At 42.4% G+C, this 22,714-nt stretch overlaps 1 protein-coding gene across 4 annotated transcripts in view; it reads left to right on the top strand.

Annotated features, from left to right (window-relative positions):
* mapkbp1 (mitogen-activated protein kinase binding protein 1) overlaps nt 1-22,714 on the top strand; it is a 79,545-nt gene that overhangs the window by 9,203 nt on the left and 47,628 nt on the right. For 3 of the 4 annotated variants that reach the window (XR_007035059.1, XM_047345062.1, XM_047345061.1), the window contains exon 2: nt 15,322-15,413. Coding sequence is in view for 3 of the 4 variants with exons in the window: in XM_047345062.1 (XP_047201018.1) it covers nt 15,322-15,413 (92 nt within the window). In the remaining variant the exon portion in view is untranslated. Of the gene's footprint in view, nt 1-11,117; nt 11,166-15,321; nt 15,414-22,714 lie in introns of those variants that run through there. The other variant, XM_047345064.1, reaches the window with a different exon arrangement.

Genomic DNA, 22,714 nt, shown 5'->3' with positions numbered 1-22,714 from the left:
TGCGAGAAGCACGAACAGAAAAAGTGGTTTGACTAAAGGCACTCTTTCTGAAAGGAACCACACAGTCACCTCTAGAACCAGCCCTTGTTGATCCATTTGAGTTTTATTTTACAAATTCTTGTAACGGAGGAGGTGCTTTGCCATGGAAGATTTTGTAAATCAAGATAGCATTGATATATTTAGGAGTATTGTTCCAGTTTAAGCACTCATGTTTTTTTAAAATCTGACAGTGATGGTATGTTTTTGGTTTTTCATCCAATATTTTCAGAGCTTGTTTGTGAACTGTTTCAATCGGCTTTAGTGTCATCTTACAGGCTGATGCCCAACTTGTTATGCAATAGGACATGTGGGACATGATCATAGTATCAAAATACAATTTTGCTGACATTGTGTCTAATAAACCTAAAGTTGGACAAGTAAAACTTAATTCTGTTCACAATATTTTTTATCTGTCATTTAAAAAGAAGTGAGTCAAGAGTGATTCCTAAGTATTTAAACTCTTGTACGACATCAATTGTTTTACCTTGCACAAAAACGTTAGGATCACTGTCAGTATTTGCTCTTTTTGAGAAGTACATACACACAGTCTTGGATATGTTCAAGCATAGTTGGGATTTCTCTAGCCAGTTATACACATTTATCATAGCATCTGTCAACTCTAGCACAGCATGTTTTTTATCCTTTGCATGGACATATAGAACAGCATCATCAGCATACATTACAGATTACATTCAAAGGACAACAACTTGGCAGATCATTTATAAACAAACTGAAAAGCAGTGGACCTAGCACCGACCCCTGCGGTACCCCAAGATTGTTGTTGCGTTATGTTGACTTCATGTTCTGTATCCTAACACACTGTGATCTTGCAGATATATATGATTCAATCCAGTTCCAATCCAGAGTACTTGGGGAAAAATTAAAACTAGACAATTTAGTCAGCAGTATCTGGTGATTAATGGTGTCAAACGCTTTTCTGAGATCTATGAAAACAGCACCAACGACACCACCTACATCCAATTATGATTTTATGTTTTCTAAAAAGAAACAAACTGCCATCTCAGTAGAATGTTTTCTAAAGCCAAATTGCATCTTGTTCAAGGTATATGGACTATTGTTAAGATGATCTTCAATTTGCTCCGCTACTATTTTTCTAAGACTTTTGAGACTGCTGGAAGTATGCTTATCGGTCTGTAATTGCTGGTTATTGCAGGATTACCTGACTTAAAGACTGGTGTAATGACAGAGCACTTCCAGGGTTCAGGGAAGGACCTTTCATTTATGGATTTATTTATAATAGCAGTTAAGGGTGCAATGAAAGATTCTTTGTGATATTTTAGTAATGTTACATCCATACAAAATGCATCTTTGGGTTTAGAGCTTTTAATGCTGTTATGATTTGGGGTTGTTTGGTTTTTGGTTCTGGGTTTTTTCCTTATGTTTTTCACTGCAAGTTTTGAATCATGCTTCTGTTTATTATTTTCCTGTTTATGCTTTTGTTTTATGTTTTTCTAGTCATAGTTCTATTAGTTTGTTTCCTTGGATTTGCGTTCTGTTCAAGCCATGTTTTGCTCCTGTCACGTTGTGTTCTCTGTTAATCAACTTTATTCGGTTCACCTGCACCTAGTTAATCTGTCTTGCTTCACCTGGTTCACACTCCATTTATACACACCTGTTCTGTTTACACATCGCGGAAAATTTTTTCAAACCATGTCTTGTCTTTTAAAGGATGCTCAAGTCTAGTTCTCAGATCATGTCTTGTTTTTTGATCAGGCCATGCGTGTCTCGCCTGCCCGTTTGTTGTTTTGTTCTTGCCTCCTGTTGAGAGTGAGTTTTTGTTATTAAACCTTTTTCACTTACCATCACACTGCCTGCTCGTCTGCATTCTGAGGTCCTATATCTCCCAAGCCTTAACAAATGCCACACACAGCTTTATCAACTTGTGACTGTGACACTACGCACAAATCAAGAAAGGGTTTGTTTGCGTTTAGTGGCATTGGTGGGTGGCATTCTATCTGGGGGCAATTGCTCCGAGTCAGTTTTTTTAACTGAGTCTATAAAATAATTGTTCAAAGTTGTTGCAATGTCCCTTGGATCATGAATGACTTTCTCCTCTAGCTGTAGCTCCCAAATTTCTCTGTGCACTATACCATTTCCCGTTAGTTTTTTAATATTTGTCCAGATATCTTTAGCATTTCCACTTGCAGTACTAATTACATTAATAAAAAAATTTGCTTTTGCGGATTGAATTTCCTTTACCACTTTATTTCTAAGAGAAGTAAATGTCTGTCTATCACCCTTTTCGTTTTAAGTGATATTTTAAGAGCATGATCACGTTTTTTCAGTAATGTCCGTATGGCTTCATTCAACCACGGGAGGTGATTCTTTTTTTAATGGGTAGCTTTGATTTTTCTAGTAAATGCAGACATTGTGTCCTGGATAACAGTTATGAATACATCACAATTGTCACCAACATGATTATGGGTGAGATAATTATCCCAATTGATATTGTTTAGCGCCTGAGTCAAATTTGGGATCTCCCTCCTCGGTACTCTCAACTGTTCTGATATTGTTTTCTTAGTACAAGATAATCTATTTTTAGATAGCTTTCTTGAGAACAAAATGAAATTATGGTCTGACAGACCTGTGATCATGATCGTGATTTGTAGAGCGAGAGCTATTTTAAGACCAATACATTCAAGGTTTTGTACCATTCTATCTGTTTGCACTTTAAGTGTTCCCTTACATAAAATAATATTACCCCTCCACCCTGATTTCCCACCCGGTCTTTCTGAAAGATATTGTAGCCTGGTACATGCAATCCAGCCGTCGGTGAACTTATATTTAGCCAGGTCTCAGACAAACATAAAAAGTCCAGGTTCGAATTACTTAGTAAGTGATGAACTTGGTCACACTTGGGCAAAATGCTTCTAATATTTAAATGTCCACCAAGCAGACCTCTTGGCTTATGTTGTGGGTCCCAGATTACCTTAGCTTGGTTAAAGGTGCAGTATAGATTTGCAGATCGTTGTTTTTTGAACACAGGGTTCCTGGGGCATAACCTACTCTTGGACTAACTCACCGCAACACTGCTGATGGAGTCTGACAGAACTACTAGCAGTGGTGGAGGTCCCACTGGCAGTGATGGCGGCCCATCTAGCTGAGGTGAAAGTCCAGTTAGCTGAGGTGGAGGCCCAGGCAACGGAGGTGGAGGTCCAGCAGGCTGAGTTGGAGGCCCTGGCAATGGAGATGGAGGTCCAGCTAGCTGAGGTAGAAGTCCAGTTAGCAAAGGGGGAGGCCCAGACAGCAGAGGTGGAAGCCCAGCTAGCTGAGGTAAGGGCCCAAATAACAGAGGTGGAAACCTAGGCAGCAGAGGTAGTGGCCCAGGCAGCAAAGGTTGAGGCCCAGCTAGCTGAGGTGAAAACCCAGGTGGCTGAGTTGGAAGCCCAGCTAGCTGAGTTAGAGGCCCAGCTAGCTTAGGTAGAAGCCCAGCTGGCTGAAGTGGAAGCCCAGCTAGCCGTGGTGGAAGCCCAGGCAGCAGAGGTTGAGGCCCAGACAACCGAGGTGGAGGCCCAGTTAGTTGAGATGGAGGCTCAGGAAGCAGTGGGGACATAGGACCAGGACTTATCTCAACATCACCAGCCAAGATCAGTATCAATAGAAACTGTACAATACCCAAGAGTGGTTTAGAGCACTGTCCATTTTTATCCTGAGGTGGCCTTGCATGGCCATCATCCACTATTTTGGTAAACAGAAAGTGTTGAGACCTCTTGGTCAGGCAGAGAACCTAATTTTCATCCATTCTTCGATGACAAGTTGCACACACCAACAAATATAAGAGTATAAAGGCAAATAACAAATAGGTTGATGACGTATGCCATGATCTTTTTGTGCTTTTAAAAAGCTTGGGTAGCAAACACACAGGACCTGCCAGACAGTGTGACTGCACCACGGCAGCCATCTTTTTCATTTCGGTCCTCACTTCTTTACCACATGCAGCCATTCGTTTATTCAAGGCTTTATCAAAGGTCTTCTCCCATAAATGAACAGAAACAAATAAAATAAACTTTTGATGAGTTTTTATTTTGAGCGTAAGGCTAAAAATGCTCTTCCATCTATATGTGGAAAATGACAATGCTATCACAGGTATGCCATGCCTTCCGATATGCAACTTGTCCATAGTATGAACAAACAACCAATGAATATCCAGCTTTCTTTATTTGTTGGATTGAGCCGGCTTCTATGATTGTGTGGCTTTGTTTGTGTTCTACTCAAAGGCAGCGGTTCTGATGGCTCGCTGGTTACTTAGCAGAAATACTGGGAGAACAGGTTTTAAGTACTTTTGATTCAAATGAATAAACAGTCAACCACATCCATTCCAACTGATCCTACTTATCAAACTGTGCATTTAAATTCAGTTTCATTATTCAAATTGGTTAAACGGTTTTCTATCTAAGGAAACCCAGCAGACTGCATGGAGACAGTGTCTTCCAGCATTCACTCCTCCTGGATGATCATGTAGAGACAGTGGACAGTCGCTTGCATTGTGTTAAATGCTGTGTGATGTTAGTATGAAGGGCTACCAGGATTGGTTGTAGTTATTTCTTACCTTCCTGTTTTTTCCAAGCCAGTCTTTCAAAACAGAGCAGGAGGCCTTAAAGCCCGATATAGATAAGCTGAGCATGGGATATTTTTTCGGGTTTGCTGGACCATAAACTGCACCAACATTTACTGCATCCTAACTGTATTAATAGACTGTTGTTCTGTAGAATATTCGGTGTGTTTTGTTTGTCGATTTTAATTTTGTTGTGATTTTTCAAATAATAGTGGTTTGTCTTGTAAGAGGAGCTTCTAGTAAAAAGCCTGGAATAGAAGCTCCTCTCTGAGTGTTGTGCTGTTTGGACCTAAAGAGGCACAGAGTGCTAGGACTACATAGCCAGGGGCCAAATGCTGTCTTTGTAATTTTAATATGAGTTCAGTTTGATTAATTCCAAAGTTTTGTGGACTTTTTTTCCCTTATGATTTTGTTTTAGTACAGTAAATCTTTTTCTCTATAATTCAATACGCTTTTAACTTGCTGGGGAGAAAAAAACTAAAATAAAGCACCAGCTGAAGCTTGAAGTCTGTAACTCCTCCCAACACTTGGCCAAAAACAACAAGCATCCAAAGAAAAATCATGGTTTCTGTTTGTTGGAAGTATGCCAAATGTTCTAATGCATATCATGTTAATATATGGAAGATGATCAGCATCTGTCACATCTCCTGTATGAGTTGTTTGTGTAGATATGCTCTAGTTGGCTTTCTCTAAGCATGGTGCTGTGAGTATGGCTACAAATCTCTTAACATTGGTCTCATTTGTGCAAAGCACAGGTTTCCAGAAGTCTTTTGGTTTAATCAGATGTTCGTCTGCAAACCTGAACTGTAGCAGAAACAGCTTCTGTCATATCCAGCCAGTGTCTGAGTTTTGTATGTGTTTTTTGTTCATTTAACTTGGTCTGGTCCTTTGTTTACCCTCAGTCTCCCTGTAGCCTGATTACCTGGTCCCTCTATTCATTGGTTCACCCTGCTTTCCCCGTTTGTATTTAAGATTTTTATTTTCCATTGTTCCTTGTCATTGACATCCTTGTTGTTTGAAATTCTGTGTTGCACCTTGTTATGCCTGGTTCCTCTCAGTTCTGATACTCCTGGTTTTCCTGCCTAGGCTCTGTGAGTAGAGGAATATTAAACTCAAGCCATCAAGACTCGGCATGTTGACAATTTGTCACATTTGAGATGAGCATCAGTGGAGTGATTCAAAGGAAAACACTCAGCTAAAACATTTGTCTATTCTCATGTTGACCTTAGATCAGCTGTAATATTTTTATCATAATAACTGTTGAGATAATGAATTTGTGTAACTGCAGCAGGTAAATATCCAACAGTTTGTTTTTATGATTTTATCTTATTGTTGAAAAACTTGTTCATCTGTTTATGAACCGACTCACGACATCCCACAAACAATGCGGAAACAGAGGCACTGCCAGTAGCATTTTATGGCCTGAAACCAACTATTTAGTCCACAGTAGGTTTAACATGAGGCCAAGACGCCATGAAGCCGTTTAACAGAGGAAAACCTGCTGTTGCAAAATCCAAAGTAATTCAAGGGAAGGTAAGTGGACTTAACTCCAGAACACCTGAGGATCCTTTTCCTCTAGTTTAGGTTAGAAGTGAATAATTTTAAATGTTCCTCTGAAACTGCTGTGCTGTGCTGAAGGTTATCTCCCGTAGTTCCTCAGAGTAGAGAGTTTTATACTAAAAACATATTGTCACATTTTGTCATGTTACATGATTTTCAAATTTTAATAATACTCAAGCAGCTGGTATTACCATCTCCCTTGTGGTGTATTGTTACTGCATGTCATTTTAAGACTTTTCAATAGATTTTTAAACTTATTTTATTTGATTAAGGAAGAAAGTGTTGTAACCATTAAATAAAAACAACTCGACCAAAAATCAGCCTACCTTTTAGGAGTAATTCGTCAAATGGAGATTGCATCTGAAGAGCTCCTGATATCTGGTCAGCTTTGTTCTTCCTTCCAGTATGTCTCCTGTGGGCACTGCTACACCAGCGTCTTGTTATTGAGGACCTCGGACAATAAGGGACCTCAGCTGTTTTGGCTACTTTTACCCACTGAGACGTAGACTGGATTTCACCTGAGTTAATGTTAAGTCTGTACATAACTAATTTACACATAGATATTTCATCCATGTTTAGACAATCTGCATGGTCTAAATGGAGTCTAAAACACTAATGTCAGATATATGCCACATAAACAATAAAAAAATACTTATAGGAGCATACATTTGTGTAAATTCCGCTAACAATTTTAAACAATAAACCACATCTCAAACATAGCTTTGACTATCAGTTGTGTTGTTGTTTTCATAATATAAATGTGATCAAAATCACTCACTATTTTTGTGTATTTCAGAGCAAAAACTAGAACATGAAGACCTATTTACATATTTTTACTGTACTGGTCAATGTCCATATGCACATTAACCACTACAGTTAATGTACTATATTATTAGGATTAAAGCTGTACAGGCTGTGGGCAGAGACAACGTTCAGTTTGTTTCCATAACACAAAAATGTCAGTTTTATGCATGAATCCTTATTTCTGAGCAGAAGTGGGACACTCATACAGAGTTGCTGACAAAAAGCTCCTGAGGCAGATGAGAAACATGTTTAACTTGTTTTCTGTTTTATTAAGTCATTAATGTTACAACAATGATCATGAAGTGCTTCACTCTACTTTTTACAAAACTGTTTTATCTACTAAAATCCTTTGACATTCCTAACAAATTCAGGCACAGTACTTCGTCACCTGATGCCCAGTAATCCTCTTTAATTTAGTATGAATCTATGCCTTTTGTCTTTATAGTATGAGAGAAAACTTTGACATTTGAGGCAAATAAAGTATTTTTTTTTCTTTCACAAATTTTCTGGCATGACAAAAGTAGACTGGGGCATCGGAGAATATTTAGAAAATTTTAGGGCATGTTAGCGATTTTTAATGATTTTTATAATTAAGTCTAAATAAGGCCTATAGAAAAAATGTACTAAAATGGACGTAGTATTTTTTTTTTTCTCAGTAAGTTTTGGGCTTTTAAATTCTTTGTTCTTTTTCTTTGCTAGAAGGTAGTTGTGCAAGAAACACTGAAAATACTGGAATGATTTGATTACACTAGCCTTGTAGAAAAGTGAACCTCAACCTTTGCCAACAACGAAGACATTCATGCGCGATGCCTGCCCATTAGCTGCGAGACAGCCGGATAGAGGACGAGCGGAAGTGGGTATAGTGTTTTTGTTCAAGGATTCTTGCTCTGACTGCTCTTCCTGGGCTGGGTTAGACGTAGGTTAGTATTCTATTCGAAGGTGCAGAGACATTCATACAGTTGTACAGTTCAGTCCATGTTTCCTCCATGTTTTAATCCATGGCTGGGGGCCCAACAGCCATAATGCATTGTAAGGGCTAAGCCTTTAAGGCCTGAGTGCTTCTGTAAGCAAGTTCATATCTCACCGTATGACAATCACGATGTGTGATTGGTTGGCGGGGAGCATGAAGAGGCATGCTAGGAGGGGTGCGCCCAGGGGCGGACTTGCTTGGGATGACTTGAAACCTTTACATAACTGCTTGCAGTTCTAGTATTTCTATTGTGTCTGTTATGTCTTAAAGTCTGTCTTGTTCAATCAGTGATCTTGAATGTGAATAAAACAAAGGAGATGATTGTAGATTTTAAGAGAAACAAGAATAGGTCAAACACTATTTCATCATGGGAGAAGAGGTGGAGGTGGTGGAGGAGTAGAAATACCTCAGTGTTCACCTGGACAACAGACTGGAGTGGAGATGTAACTGTGAAGCTGTCTACAAGAACGGACAGAGCAGACTGTACTTCTTGAGGAAGCTTAGGTCCTTTGGTGTTTGCACCAAGATGCTGCATATCTTCTATAAGTCTATTGTGGAGAGTGATCTCTTCTGCCATCGTCTGCTGGGGTAACAGCATCAGAGCCAGGGACTAGGCTGGCTATGTTCTGGGTACTCCTCTGGAACCTCTCGAGATCATTGTGCAAAGAAGAATTCCTCATAAAATGAAGAACATCATGGAGAACCCTGAGCATCATCTTCATACTACAATGCTAGTATCAATAAACCAACTTTTACACTGACTCGATGGTTAGAGCACACAACTCATCAGACTATCCTTCCCCCAGCACGCAGGAGCCACACAACCCAACCACCATTAAGCACAGATATCAGAGTAGAGCCAATAGGAATGCAGCCCACTCAAACTATGTGCAGCCTGCATGCTGACAAATGATCAACTAGCATAGAAAGCAGCTGTCCTCCCAGTTTAAGGCTCTCCCACTGATGAGCTGTAGTGAGCTGTACTTACTTACCTGTTGGAGGCTTGGCACCTACAGAACACAAGAACGAGCCAAACGGGCAGTGCTGCATGTAACACAACCTTTTGACACAAGCTGGTTGACACAAGCTGGTTCAGTAAGGCAGGTAACAGTGTTGTAAAACTGCAGCAAAAACAGTTTTACTCCTTACTCCTATATTATTCACTTGAGGGAATTCATATCCGCCCATTTCAATATTTTTGAAAATCCTTCATTGTTTCTCTAAAAGTGTCCTTGCAACTATTGACAAAAAACAACCTTCCTTTGCTTAAATGTTTCTGTGCAGCTTCAGTTAAACATCAAATGGTTCTAACATCTTCCGATTTCCTTTAAACCCTTGGAGTCCAACAGTAGCTTCAGCTCATCGGTAAAAACCACCTTACCAGAACTGACTCTGTGAGCTGAGTGAAATGTTGGCCGTTACATTAAAAATAGTAAACAAATCATGTGTTAAAACAGTTTGAGTTATTGGGCAGACTTCTCATAGCAAATACAGTGAGTTTCAGAATAGCTTGCTGTATCTCTGCTTCCCTGGCCTTCCTTTTAAGCCCTTTAGAGATCCTGAAAATGTCCACACTATATTACAAAAAGTATTTACTCATCTATCTTTAATCACATAAACTTCATTCTTAATCCACAGGGTTTAAAATGATTTTGGTCCACCCTTTGTAGCAAAAACAGCCCCAGCTCTTCTGGGAAGGCTTTCCACAAGGTTTAGGAGTGTTTATGGGAATTTTTGACCATTCTTCCAGAGGAGCATTTGTGCAGTCAGACACTGATGTTGGATGAGAAGGTCTGGCTCATCGTCTTTGCTTTAATTCATGCAAAAGGTGTTCTTGGGTTGAGGCCAATCCAGTTCTTCCACACTATACTTGCTCATCCGTGTCTTTCTGGATCTTACAGTGAGAATTGGTGCTCTGTCATTTTGAAATATGAAGACACCATCCCCAAATTGTTCCAATAAAGTTGGGAGCAGGAAATTGCCAACATTTTTTTGGTTTGCAGAAACATTAAGAGATTCTTGCATTGGAACCAAGGAGCTGAGCCCAACTCCTGAAGGTAAGCTCTAAACCATAATCCTCCTTACAGAAAACTTTATACTTTACACAAATCAGTCAGGCAAGTCTGGTTTCCTGGCAACCGCCAAACCTAGACAGTACACTGGACTGTCAGACCGAGAGGCATGAATTATCACTCTAGAGAGCACGTCTCCACTGCTCTATAGTCCAGCGGCAGTCTGCTTTACACCACTACAGCCCACCCTTTGCATTGCACTTGGTGAATTAAGGCCAAATTGAAGGCCACATGAAGTTTGAAGGTCTGTAGAAAGTTGGTGACATCTGCTTATTATATGCCTCAGCACATTTTATGAGTTTCCAACCAGTCTGTCATTTATGAATCAGAAAAATTTGTCATTTCTGATCACCAACCAAATCTGCGTTTTTTCCGGTTCCTGGAGCCCAATGACCGAGACTTGATACGTCTATACACTTTGTCATTGGGTCAATGAGAGTACCCTGCAGCTGTTAAAACAGCATCCACTTGCTGCAATTCACAATATGATTGGTTAACTGCATTCATGTGGTTTAATGGCCCGGTTATTCTAACAAGGATGCATGCCCAAGTAAGAAAATTCTGCCAGGAGACTGCACATAATTGGCTAATACATTTCTTAACATAAAAATACTGTGAACATGTGATGAGTGTTTTAGGAATTTCATGACTTTTTCCAGTTTTGAGGTCATTTAACCCAAACAGGCCAGCTTGTGAATTGGAAATGATGTAGAAGCTGTTGTAGCATTCCCCTGTAGGTTTTGGATCAAGTCAGATTTAAGTTTATTAGTGTGTCCAGTAGTTTATTCAGTTGTTCAGTGCTGTAGATTTATATTTATACAGAGTGGTGTGGTTTCTATTTTTGATTTAAAATCCCTGAATTACACACCAATAGCAGGCTTTTATCAGTCTGCTAGTTTTCTGTAACACTGAACTCAGAGCAGAATGGGTAAAAACAAATAGTTTGGTGGAGAAGGAGGAGAGTCATGTGAGAGGGCAGAGTGAGTCAGAACAGGAGTTCCTGCTGTTAGCTTAGCACAGAGCTTCACAACAAACAGCTTCAAGTTCAGCTTGAGAAACTGTTTGAATGACTGATGAGCTGAGCATCATCCTATCACCTTGCTTTAATCACGTCCAGACCCTTAAAAGAAGAATGGAGCATGAAGTAAGTGTGTGTTTGTTTGATCAAAGTCAGCTACTGTAATCTTTTAGCAGCTGAAGCCTCTCTGGTGACTCAGATGACTAACTTAAACTCTTTAAGTAAAGACTAATTTATCTTGGATTTAGAACCCGGCAAGAACTAAAACTGTAAAGCAGTTTGTTGCATAAGGAAACTGTTGCATCTGATACTTGGAGCTCTAAAAATCTGAATTAGTGATATTCATACAAACTAGTATAAGCACAACCACGTTTACTGTAAGGATGACTGCAGCCACAGGAAGACAGGGAGCCATCCATTCATCTGCTTTTTATCATGGCACATCAGCTCTATGTTCGCAGATGGAAAAATGAATCATATGAAGAAAAGAACACTCCCTACTGTGAAACATGGAGGAGGCTCTGTTATGTTCTCGGGCTGCTTTGCGGCATCTGGCACAAGGTGTCTTGAATCTGTGCAGGGTATAGTGAAATCTCAAGACTATCAAGGGATTCTAGAGAGAAATGTGCTGCCCAATGTCAGAAAGCTTGGTCTCAGTCGCAGGTCATGGGTCTTGCAACAGGATAATGACCCAGAACACAGGCTAAAAACACCCGAGAATGGCTAAGAGGAAAACATTAAACTATTCTGAGGTGGCCTCTATGAGCCCTGACCTAAATCCTATTAAGCATCTTTGGACAGAGCTGAAACATGCCGTCTGGAAAAGGCACCCTTCAAACCTGAGACAACTGGAGCAGTTTGCTCATGAGGAGTGGGCCAGAATACCTGCTGAGAGGTGCAGAGGTCTCATTGACAGTTATAGGAATCGTTTGATTGCAGTGATTGCCTCAAAAGGCTGTACAACAAAATATTATGTTAAGGGTTCCACCATTTTTGTCCAGGCCTGTTTTATGAGATTATTTTTTTAAATAATTCTGTTGAAGCATGTTTGACTTTCATTTGTTCATTTTCATATAATTTTTATTCATTATTACCGTTGTCAGATTCAAGTTATTTCTGTGACCATTGTGGGTTTTTCTTTCATTAACCGAGGGGTACCAACAATTTTGTTTTGTAACTTCACAAAGAGAATAAGCAAACTCTTCAAACACAGAAATTACATTACACATGAGGTTTGAATCCAAGTCGGCAGGAACACTAACCACAGCTCCACTGTGCTGCTCAAATTCAATTAAATTCAATTCAAAAATACTTTATTAATCCCAAAGGGAAAATACATTACAGATAAAAATAAATTCAAAAACACTGCAATAAAACACAAATTTTGTTAATATGTAAAAACTTTTACAAGTCTAAAGGACTGTTTATGGTGTCTTCAATAACAATCTTTATCATATTTTGTAAAACAAAAAACAAATAGAAGTATAGATATTCCCATCGGAATTTGGAGTCCATCCATTCAACTTCAGTAGGTCGTGGGGGAGCTGGTGCCTTTCTCCTGCGGTCTACAGGCGAGAGGCGGGCTACACCCTGGACAGGTCGCCAGTCCATCACAGGGCAACACAGAGACACTATTTCTAGTGTCAGGAGGTCACACTTTATAATAATAATACTACTACTACTACTAATAATAATAATTTATTGAATTTGTACTGATCTTCACATTTTTCAGTCTCAATGTGCTACAATATGAAAACAACTAGAAAATATAGCAAGAACTAAAAGCGGCAAAATAATATATTTAAACCTGATAAAATCTTTTTGAGAGAAAGGTCCTCAGTCTGTTCTTAAAACTTACTGTAGTCCGTGGTATCCTCAGATGGTCGGGGAGAGTGTTTCACAGTCGAGAGCCCTGCAGACCCTGTTGCCCATGGTGCACAGTTTTGTCTGGGGGGGATAGAGCCAGTAGAAATTAGTAGAGCGGAGGGATCATGTTGACATCTGGATTGGTGGGTGAACAAGGAAACCTTGTATTCAATGCGGAGTGAGATAGAAAGCCAGTGGAGGGATTTAAGGATTAGGGGGATGTGGTCATATTTCCGTTGCTTCATCAGGATCTGGGCTCTAATGTCCTGTACGTATTGACATTTGTGGATGAAAAAACGTGCGTTGCAATAGTTGAGTCTTGAGATGTAAGTATAAACAAGTTTTTCAGCATCTAAAAAAGGAGAGTAATAAACTGGATTTGGAGATGTTCTTGAGTTGAAAAAAGGAGGTCATGTAGAAATGTTTGATGGGAGTTTCAAATGTAAGATGAGGGTAAAATCTTACACCAAGATTAGTCACTGTAGAGGAAAGAAGAATGTTGTGGCCAAGAAAGATCATGGTTGAAATAGATGATGAGTGAATATGATGCGGGATGCCAACTAGAATAGCTTCTGTTTTTGATGTGTTTAGTTGGTGAAGATTAGCGTTCATCTAGGCTTTTATTTCCTCAAGATAGTTGGTGAGTGGAAAGTGATTAACCTGCAGAGAGCTAGGTGTCTGTTTTAATATAGAACTGGGTGTTGTTGGAATAACAATGGAAAGAAATCTGGTGGTCAGTGATGATGTGACCAATGGGGAGAATTAAGAGGGTAAACACTGCGCCCAAGGACTGACCCCTGAGGGACACCACAGGTGACTTTGTGAGTCCAGGATCTTGCTTCCCCGATGGAAACACGCTAGTAGGATTTTCTAATATTATGCTGTCATAAAAGAGAGCACCTTTGCTTCACTCTGCTCACTTCACTGATACAAAAAAGCTGAATTTGACTCTTCTTTACTCAGTAGCAACATCAACACTGAAGAGTGTTATTGTTAGCATTATCTGGTAGCTGGCGATTACATGTTGTGCGTTGACTCTTGCGACTCTTCTAATACATCTAATCCAGAAATTATTCAGGAAACGAGCAACCGGCGCTTAGTAAAAATGTATTTATCTAAGGAAACCTTAAGATTGCGGAGAATCCTCAAGTTATTCTTGCTGTCTTTCATTGTGAGCAAAATCATGTGTATGAAACCTGAAGCAGAACCAGGTTCTGAGTGAGCTGTTGTCTGTGGAAGTAGACAAACAATAATTCTGTTTACACCTAATAAAAGGAGAAACACATGTTTTTTAAAGATAGCGGCCTTTATTTTTGTTATTTAAAAGTAGGCAGACAGGAAGGGGGTTGAAGACATGCAGCACAGGTTGCAGGGGTTGTGACATGAACCAGGGAGAGCTGTGTCGAGAACTGAAGCCTCCGTATATGGTTTGTGCGCTTAGTCCATCACTTCTTACAACATTTTGGGTCTTTAGCAGCATAACTATAAGTAGGGCTCAGCCAAAACAGCTCCAACTATAAGCTGTTTCAGAAAAGAACATAGCTTAGTGCATGTATAATGTAAAGAGGCCCAAGCACTGACCCCATGTGGTACTTCTTAGCTAACTCGGGTGCATGAAGGAGATTGATCATTAACATAAACAAACTGGAATCTATCAGACAGATATTATGCAAGCCAGCCTGGTACTGTTCCCTTGATCCATGCAGCATCTGTAAAAGAATATTATAGTATTGATGCTGGAGTAACAGGAGTCTATTGTCTCTCATTTTCCTCTGGCTTGTCTTAGTGCTCCCAGTTGCTTTATGAATTGATTAGTGGGTCACAGAGCTGCTGTCACAATTACTGTTTTCAACACAAGTTTAAACATTGTGATTAAAATATATAGGCAGCACTTTTAATATTACAAACGTGTTTATAGATTCTTCTCGAAAAGAAGGGTATAACCTGTGGTGGCTGCTGTAAATACTAAGGAACAATGTTTGTACAGCAACGTGATCCTCTACCACAGAAACCCAGAATAGAACAGAGGGAGGATCAAACCTTTACTCAAAGAGTGATGTTATGATGGCTGTGGAAAAGCAAACCTGTTCCACCAAATCATTGTAGCTGCTTTGGTGGAAAAAGCTTCCTAATTATAGATTTTTTTACCTCTCTCAAAACATTTTGGGAATTGTAGTTTTTAAAACTCTAGTGCAAGATTAGTCACTAGTTCTAAGAGGATTGGTCTCAATCTAAAGAGATGAGACAAACCTGAATTCCTGGCACATTTACAGTTTCCTCTTTTGTTACGAGGAAACGTCTGGCTAGACACACAGTCCTTCTCTGTAAGAGTTGTTGTTGAAGTCAAAAAAGAATAAATAAAGAATATATATCCTATTAACCTGTGCCAATGTGACTTCTGACCTTTGCACTGCAGGTGACGTTGGAGAAGGTTCTTGGGATCACATCTCCAGGAAACCGAGCGCTGGCCTGCGACCCCCGTACTGGACTACTGGCGTATCCTGCAGGGTGAGTAATTCCCAGTTTGTCAAAGGGATGTGGGCGGAGCATGTGTGATTATGGTTAAAGGTGCTGGAATGTGATGCAGCAGCATGAAGCATCCTAAGATGTGGAAATAATCCAAACCATATTATTAAATATTAAGAAATAGAGATGCACTGATCAGTGATTTTAGGCCAAACTCTCTAAACTGCTGATACCAGTTTTATCTAATTCGGAATTCTTTTTAGGAATTATTTGTAATAATAAAAGACTCCTTTCTGCTTTCTCAATAAATTTAAAATGTAACTTTTTGCTTCACAATAAAAGTTACTGAGCTGTCTCTCTGTGTATCAGTACATATCTACAATAAAAGGATGATACTCCATGTATCTGTACAAATAAAATCACAACTACAGAGTCACAGCATGTCTTATTTCCTCTTGTTTTGCAGAGCTTAAAATGTAGAAGTTTTCTACAAGATCAATTTAAAATATATAGGAGCTCCGTCAAATGATCCTAGAGGCTATGTTGGCTGGGGCTTAAATGCCCCTGGTAGGGTCTCCCATGGCAAAAAGGCTCTAGGTGACGTGTCAGACAAAGAGCGGTTCAAGAATCCTTCATGAGGACTAATATATTGAGGCACGTGAAGTTGCCCGGTACGGCGGAGCCAGGGTCCCACCCTGGAGCCAGGCCTGGGGTCGGGACTCGCCGGAGAGTGCCTGGTGGCTGGGTTGCTCCTCGCGGGACCCGGCTGGACCAAGCCCGAACGAGAGACGCGAGGCCATCCCCCAGTGGGCCCACCACCTGCAGGGGGAACCGTGAGGGACCGGTGCAAAGAGGATTGGGTGGCGGACGAAGGTGGGGCCCTCAGCGGCCCGATCCCCGGATGCTTAGGCTGGCTCTAGGGACGTGGAATGTCACCTCGCTGGGGGGGAAGGAGCCTGATCTTGTGTGGGAGGTCGAGAGATATCGACTAGAAAGTCGGGCTCACCTCCACGCATAGCGTGGGCTCTGGAACCCATCTCCTTGAGAGGGGTTGGACTCTCTTTTACTCCCATGGGGAGAGGCGGTGGGCTGGTGTGGGTTTGCTTGTTGCCCCCCAGCTCAGCCGTCTCGTGTTGGGGTTTACCCCAGTGGATGAGAGGGTCGCATCCCTGCGCCTTCGGGTTGGGGACAGGTCTCTGACTGTCGTTTCGGCCTATGGGCCGAGCAGTAGTGCGGAGTACCCGGCCTTCTTGGTGTCCCTGTCGGGGGTGCTGGATAGTGCCCTTCCCGGGGACTCCATTATTCTGCTGGGGGAATTCAACGCCCACGTGGGAAACGACAGTGACACCTGGAGAGGCGTGATCGGGAGGAATGGCCTTCCCAATCTGAATCCGAGTGGTGTTTTTTTATTGGACTTCTGTGCTAGTGACGGATTGTCCATAATGAACACCATGTTCAAACATAAGTGTGTCCATCAGTGCACTTGGCACCAGGACACCCTAGGCAGGAGGTCAATGATCGACTTTGTTGTCGTATCATCAGACCTTGGCCACATGTTTTGGACACTGGGGTGAAGAGAGGGGCTGAGCTGTCCACTGATCACCACCTGGTGGTGAGTTGGATCCGCTGGAGGAGGAGAAAGCCGGACAGACTTGGCAGGCCCAAGCGCATAGTGAGGGTCTGCTGAGAACGCCTGGCGGAGCCCGCGGCCAGGGATGTATTCAACTCCCACATCCGGGAGAGCTTTGACCAGATTCCGAGGGATGTTGGAGACATAGAGTCCGAGTGGACCATATTCTCCGCATCTATTGTCGATGCTGCTGCCCGTAGCTGCGGCTGTAAGGTCTGCGGTGCCTGTCGCAGCAGCAATCCCAGAACCCGTTGGTGGACACCAGCAGTAAGGGATGCTGTCAAGCTGAAGAAGGAGTCCTATCGGCCGTGGTTGGCTTGTGGGACTCCTGAGGTGCCTGACGGGTACCGTGAGTTCAAGCGTGCTGCGGCCCGGGCTGTGGCAGAGGTAAAAACTCGGCCTGGGAGGAGTTCGGTGAGGCCATGGAGAAGGACTACCGGTTGGCCTCGAAGCGATTCTGGCAAACCGTCCGGTGCCTCAGGATGGGGAAGCAGTGCTTCGCCAACAATGTTTATAGTGGGGGTGGGAGGCCGCTGACCGCTACTGAGGACATTATTGGGCAGTGGAAGGAGTACTTAGAGGATCTCCTCAATCCTGCCATCACACATTCCCTGGTGGAAACAGAGGCTGGAGACTTGGGGTTGGACTCTTTCATCACCGAGGGGGTTAAAAAGCTCCGCGGTGGCAAGGCTTCAGGGGTGGATGAGATCCGCCCTGAGTACCTCATATCTCTGGATGTTGTGGGGCTGTCATGGTTGACACGCCTCTTCAACATTGCGTGGCGGTTGGGGACAGTGCCTCTGGACTGGCAGACTGGGGTGGTGGTCCCCCTTCATAAGAAGGGGGACCGGAGGGTGTGTTCCAATTACAGGGGGATCACACTCCTCAGCCTCCCTGGTAAGGCCTACGCCAGGGTATTGGAGAGGAGAGTCCGGCCGATAGTCGAACCCCGGCTTCAGGAGGAGCAATGTGGTTTTCGTCCCAGCCGTGGAACACTGGACCAGCCCTATACCCTCTACAGGGTACTCGAGGGTTCATGGGAGTTTGCCCAACCGGTTCACCTGTGTTGTGGACCTGGAGAAAGCATTCGACTGTGTCCCTCGTGATGCCCTGTGAGGGGTGCTCCAGGAGTATGGAATCGGGGGCCCTTTACTAGGGGACATCCGGTCTCTGTACAAGCGGAGCAGGAGTTTGGTTCGCACTAAGTCGGACCTGTTCCCGGTGCATGTTGGACTCCGGCGGGGCTGCCCTTTGTCACCGGTCCTGTTCATAACTTTTATGGACAGGATTTCTAGGCGCAGCCAAGGGTCGGAGGGGGTCTGGTTTGGGGACCAGAGGATTTCGTCTCTTCTTTTTGCAGATGACGTGGTCCTGCTGGCCCCCTCTAGCCAAGACCTACATCATGCGCTGGGGCGGTTCGCAGCCAAGTGTGAAGCGGCTGGGATGAGGATCAGCTCCTCCAAGTCTGAGGCCATGGTACTCGACCGGAAAAGGGTGGCCTGTCCTCTTCAGGTTGGAGGGGAGTTCCTGCCTCAAGTGGAGGAGTTTAAGTATCCCGGGGATCTTGTTCACGAGTGAGGGAAAAATGGAGCGGGAGATCAACAGACGGATCGGTGCGCCTGCTGCAGTAATGGGGGCACTGTGCCGATCCGTTGTGGTGAAGAGAGAGCTGAGCCGAAAAGCGAAGCTCTCGATTTATTGGTCGGTCTACGTTCCTACCCTCACCTATGGCCATGAACTTTGGGTCATGACCGAAAGAACGAGATCCCAGATACAAGCGGCTGAAATGAACTTCCTCCGTAGTGTGGCCGAGCACTCCCTTAGAGATAGGGTGAGGAGCTCAGCCATCCGGGAAGGGCTCGGAGTAGAGCTGCTGCTCCTCCACATCGAGAGGAGCCAGTTGGGGTGGCTTGGGCTTCTATACCGGATGCCTCCTGGACGCCTTCCTCGGGAGGAGGCCCAGAGGACGGCCCAGGACACGCTGGAGGGACTATGTCTCTTGGCAGGCCTGGGAACGCCTTGGGCTCCCGGTGGAGGAGGTGTCTGGGGAGAGGGACGTCTGGGTGTCTCTGCTGAGTCTGCTGCCCCCGCGACCTGGTCTCGGATAAGCGGAAGACGACGAGTATGAGGAGCTCCGTCCAACCTTATTTCTGAGAGGAAAAACTGTGATTTGCTTTTATGTAGTAGACAGTTAGATCATTCATTAATTTATTGCAACTATAAATCCTTTGGTGCAGCATACATTGAGACATTGGTGCAGGACGTCATTTAACACGTTAACTAGAGTCTTTAACAGACATTGGACACATCATGCTGAAGTGTGCTGACATAGAACAGATTACTGGACTTCCACCATGAATCTCTTTATCAGAAACATCAAACTTCACAGGTCCAGAATGTCTCACTGGGCGCTGAGGCCAGATGCTGCCTGTGTGACAGAAAACAATGATGGCATATAGTTCTGATGTGCATCTGATGCTGTTGGCAAGTTTTAGCCTTGAAGCAGTCTTTCTGTCATAAACAATCATAAATTATATGTGTATGTAAGATAGAGCAGTCAGCGTTACATAGCTCTGAGGTTAAGCATAGTTTACTGTCATTCAAAATAAAGACCAAAGACTTACAATGTACATTTAAACTGTCTTTAGTACCTTATTTTAACATTAGCACAATTAGCATGGTTAAACAGTTAGTGTTGCAAACATCAGCTTCTAGATGAATTTCCTTTGAGTTCACCGTATCTGTGAGATTTCCAAAGATGCCATCATTTGCTAATTTAGCATAAACTACCAATGACAGAATTAGTATCTAAAGGAAAGGAACAGAACTTAGTGACTTTGCTGTAATGCATTCAGCTTCCGGTGATGTGCTCACATCTCACTCCCTGTTTAACAGTGGCAGCCTGAATGACATCTCATGAATACTATAAATAACTAACAGTCTTCTTCCCATTGAAATAGCTTAAACAGGGATGGAGGTTTTTGCCAGTGAGAACTGTTAAAATGCCAAAGGATGTTCTGTTAACTGAATGAATGAACCTTACCATCCTCAACAACACTGTGCCTGCTGTGGACTACAATTGTAAAGTCAATTGTGTATATATGTGCATTTTTAAAGATATTTTATATTTTTTATTTCCATTTATATTGGAAAAAAAAGTCTTCACTGAGAGCAAAGTGTACCCGAGTCAAATTCCTACTTGACAATAAAACTGATTATGATTCTGATGCAGATCGGATTTGTAGCTTCCAACCAGCCGATTCAATGATCAGGGCCAATCGAGCGTAAAATTCAGGGTCCATATTCACAAAGAATCTTAAGACTAAAAGTAGCTCCTAGTGACACCATTCTAAAAAAAAATCTTAGAATTTCTGGAATTCCAAGATTTTTCATAGAATTTTCCCTCTGTAAGATAGGTTATTCACAAAGCATCTTAGGCCTTAAGAGAGCTCCTAACGTGAGGAAATCAGGACATTAAGTGAGCCTAAGAGTGTCTTAACCAGAGAATATGGTGGAAAGACGGAGAGAACGGAGAGATATTCTCCCAACAATGAACAACAGTGAATTAATAAAATGCTACCAGCTCAATCGTGCAGGGATCTAGCCCCTTAATAGTCGGGTAAATGAGCACATAAACTTCTATAACAATCATCAATCAATCTCCGCAGCGAACTGAATCACTCTTAAGCTAGGACTCCTTGGCAGGAATTTGTTGGCTAAGTTAAGAGCTCTCTGAGAAGACTAAAACTCTGTGTGAATATGGCCTGGCCTTGGACTCCAGTTAATTTCCTGGTTGATCTCCACTTTTTAATGTAAACCACTCGGTATACCAAATATAACAACGCTGTAGATGTCCTGATTCTTTTTCAGTTTTCTCAAAACGGTACATAACAGAATCCTCCAATCAGCTGCATGTATGGGAGGTGAAGGAGCTTATGATTGGTCAGTGTGTTGTTTAGATTTCACATCAGCTTGCAATGGCAAAGACTTAAGTTTAATAAGAGAGACTGAAGTAAAGACTAGTGAGTGGGTCAGTGGAACGCTGTGTGGGGGGCGTGAATCTAGGTCATTCTGGTGAAGAATAAAGAGACATTCATGCAACACTGTAAATGTGGTGTTTGCAGCAGAGCAGAAGAATTTAATGAGGCAGAGTTTCTCTCATCTGTATGATCCTGCTGCATCTCCAACTGTCTCTGCATTAGTGCATTATTTCACTACTGTCTACTTGCTGCATTTTGTGCAGTTATACTGCAGTTATAAAGACATCAGCTGTCACAATTTGTCTACAAAACAAATCAAATTGTTTTTAAACTGTTTGTACTCATCTGAAAATGAAATGTGATAAAAAAAAAATAACTGCAAAGTGCACCATGTGTCCAGCAGAACACAGAAGTAAAAGAAGGAGCCGACAGAGCAGAGACCCCTCCTCCTACAGCTCCAACCCTCTGCTGCATTGCAGATGTGCTGCAGGACGACTGTCCAGTTCACTCTCAGGCACAGAAACTGCTGACTGGATCTTCTTCATCACGTGATGAATCGTTTAATACTTCAGCTCTGCATCATTTCATACAGCAGTCACACAGATTCATTTGAGGATACTCAGCTATATCCTGTTCACCAAATACAGTCTTACAGATTTTTGAGTATTACAGGTTGGTGTTACAACCCAGAAAGTTTGAATTTTCTGCTGGGGTGGGGATCTCAAAAGACCCGAAGCAGTCCACATATTTACATGCACAACGCTGCAGCTCAGCATGTATAGACGAATGTAATAGAAATACCCTTTATTGTCCTGCAGTGCTGAACTTCAGGCATGTCAGCAGCAAAGTAAAAGATAAATGGAAGCACGGGTACTCGCAAACATAAAAACCTATGAAAATGAAAAAGTAAGAGTAGACTGTACAGTAAAGGAAAACAATTACAACATAAGAAAAAGAAATACCGTAGTTATTAAAATGACATACTCATGTTAATGAAACGTGCAACAGCAGCAGTGATGAATATAAAGTCTAGCAGCTGCTGGGAGGAAGGATCTGTGATAACGCTCCTTTGTGCCCCATAGGACTCAGCAGTCTGTCACTGAAGGAGATCTCCAGTTCTGGAACAGCTTCAGGCATGGAATGGGAGACATTGTCCAACAGTGAGTGGGCATCCTAGGACAAAGCTCACTTCCTGATTAGCTTATCTAACCCCTTCCTCTGAGCTCTAGACAAGCTGCTGCTCTAACATACTACACTATAGAAGATCACTGATGCCAACAGGAGCGCCCCCTGCACTCCAAAAGACCTCACTTTCTGCAGGTGGTAGAGTCTGCCCTGACCCATCCTGTAAAGAGCATCAGTGTTGTGACTCCTGTCCAGCTTATTGTTCAGGTGAACACCCAGGTACCTATAAGAGTCCAATATCTCAATGTCAGTTCCCTGGATGTTCACTAGTATCGGTGTGGTGCGTCTCCGCCTGTGGAAATGAACCATGTTGTGATCTGAGCCCCCTAGAGGAGGGAGAGGTGATGAGCTGTGTGTCTCCAATGTGTTGGCATACAAAATGTCCAGTGTTTATTGGCTCTGGTGGAGCAGGTTACATACTGAGTGAAGGTGGGGAGAGTGGGGGACAAAGACAATGATTATCCTCGGAGATCAGTTAGCACAATTAAACATGTTTCAGTCAGCATGACCAAATGTTTTTTGTTCCTATACAAAGGTTGTTGTTTTAT

This window comes from Girardinichthys multiradiatus, chromosome 19 (genome assembly GCF_021462225.1).
Source record: "Girardinichthys multiradiatus isolate DD_20200921_A chromosome 19, DD_fGirMul_XY1, whole genome shotgun sequence".
Taxonomy (NCBI): domain Eukaryota; kingdom Metazoa; phylum Chordata; class Actinopteri; order Cyprinodontiformes; family Goodeidae; genus Girardinichthys; species Girardinichthys multiradiatus.
The sequence above is the reverse complement of the archived record's forward strand: the minus strand, read 5'-3'. Positions and strand labels throughout refer to the sequence as shown.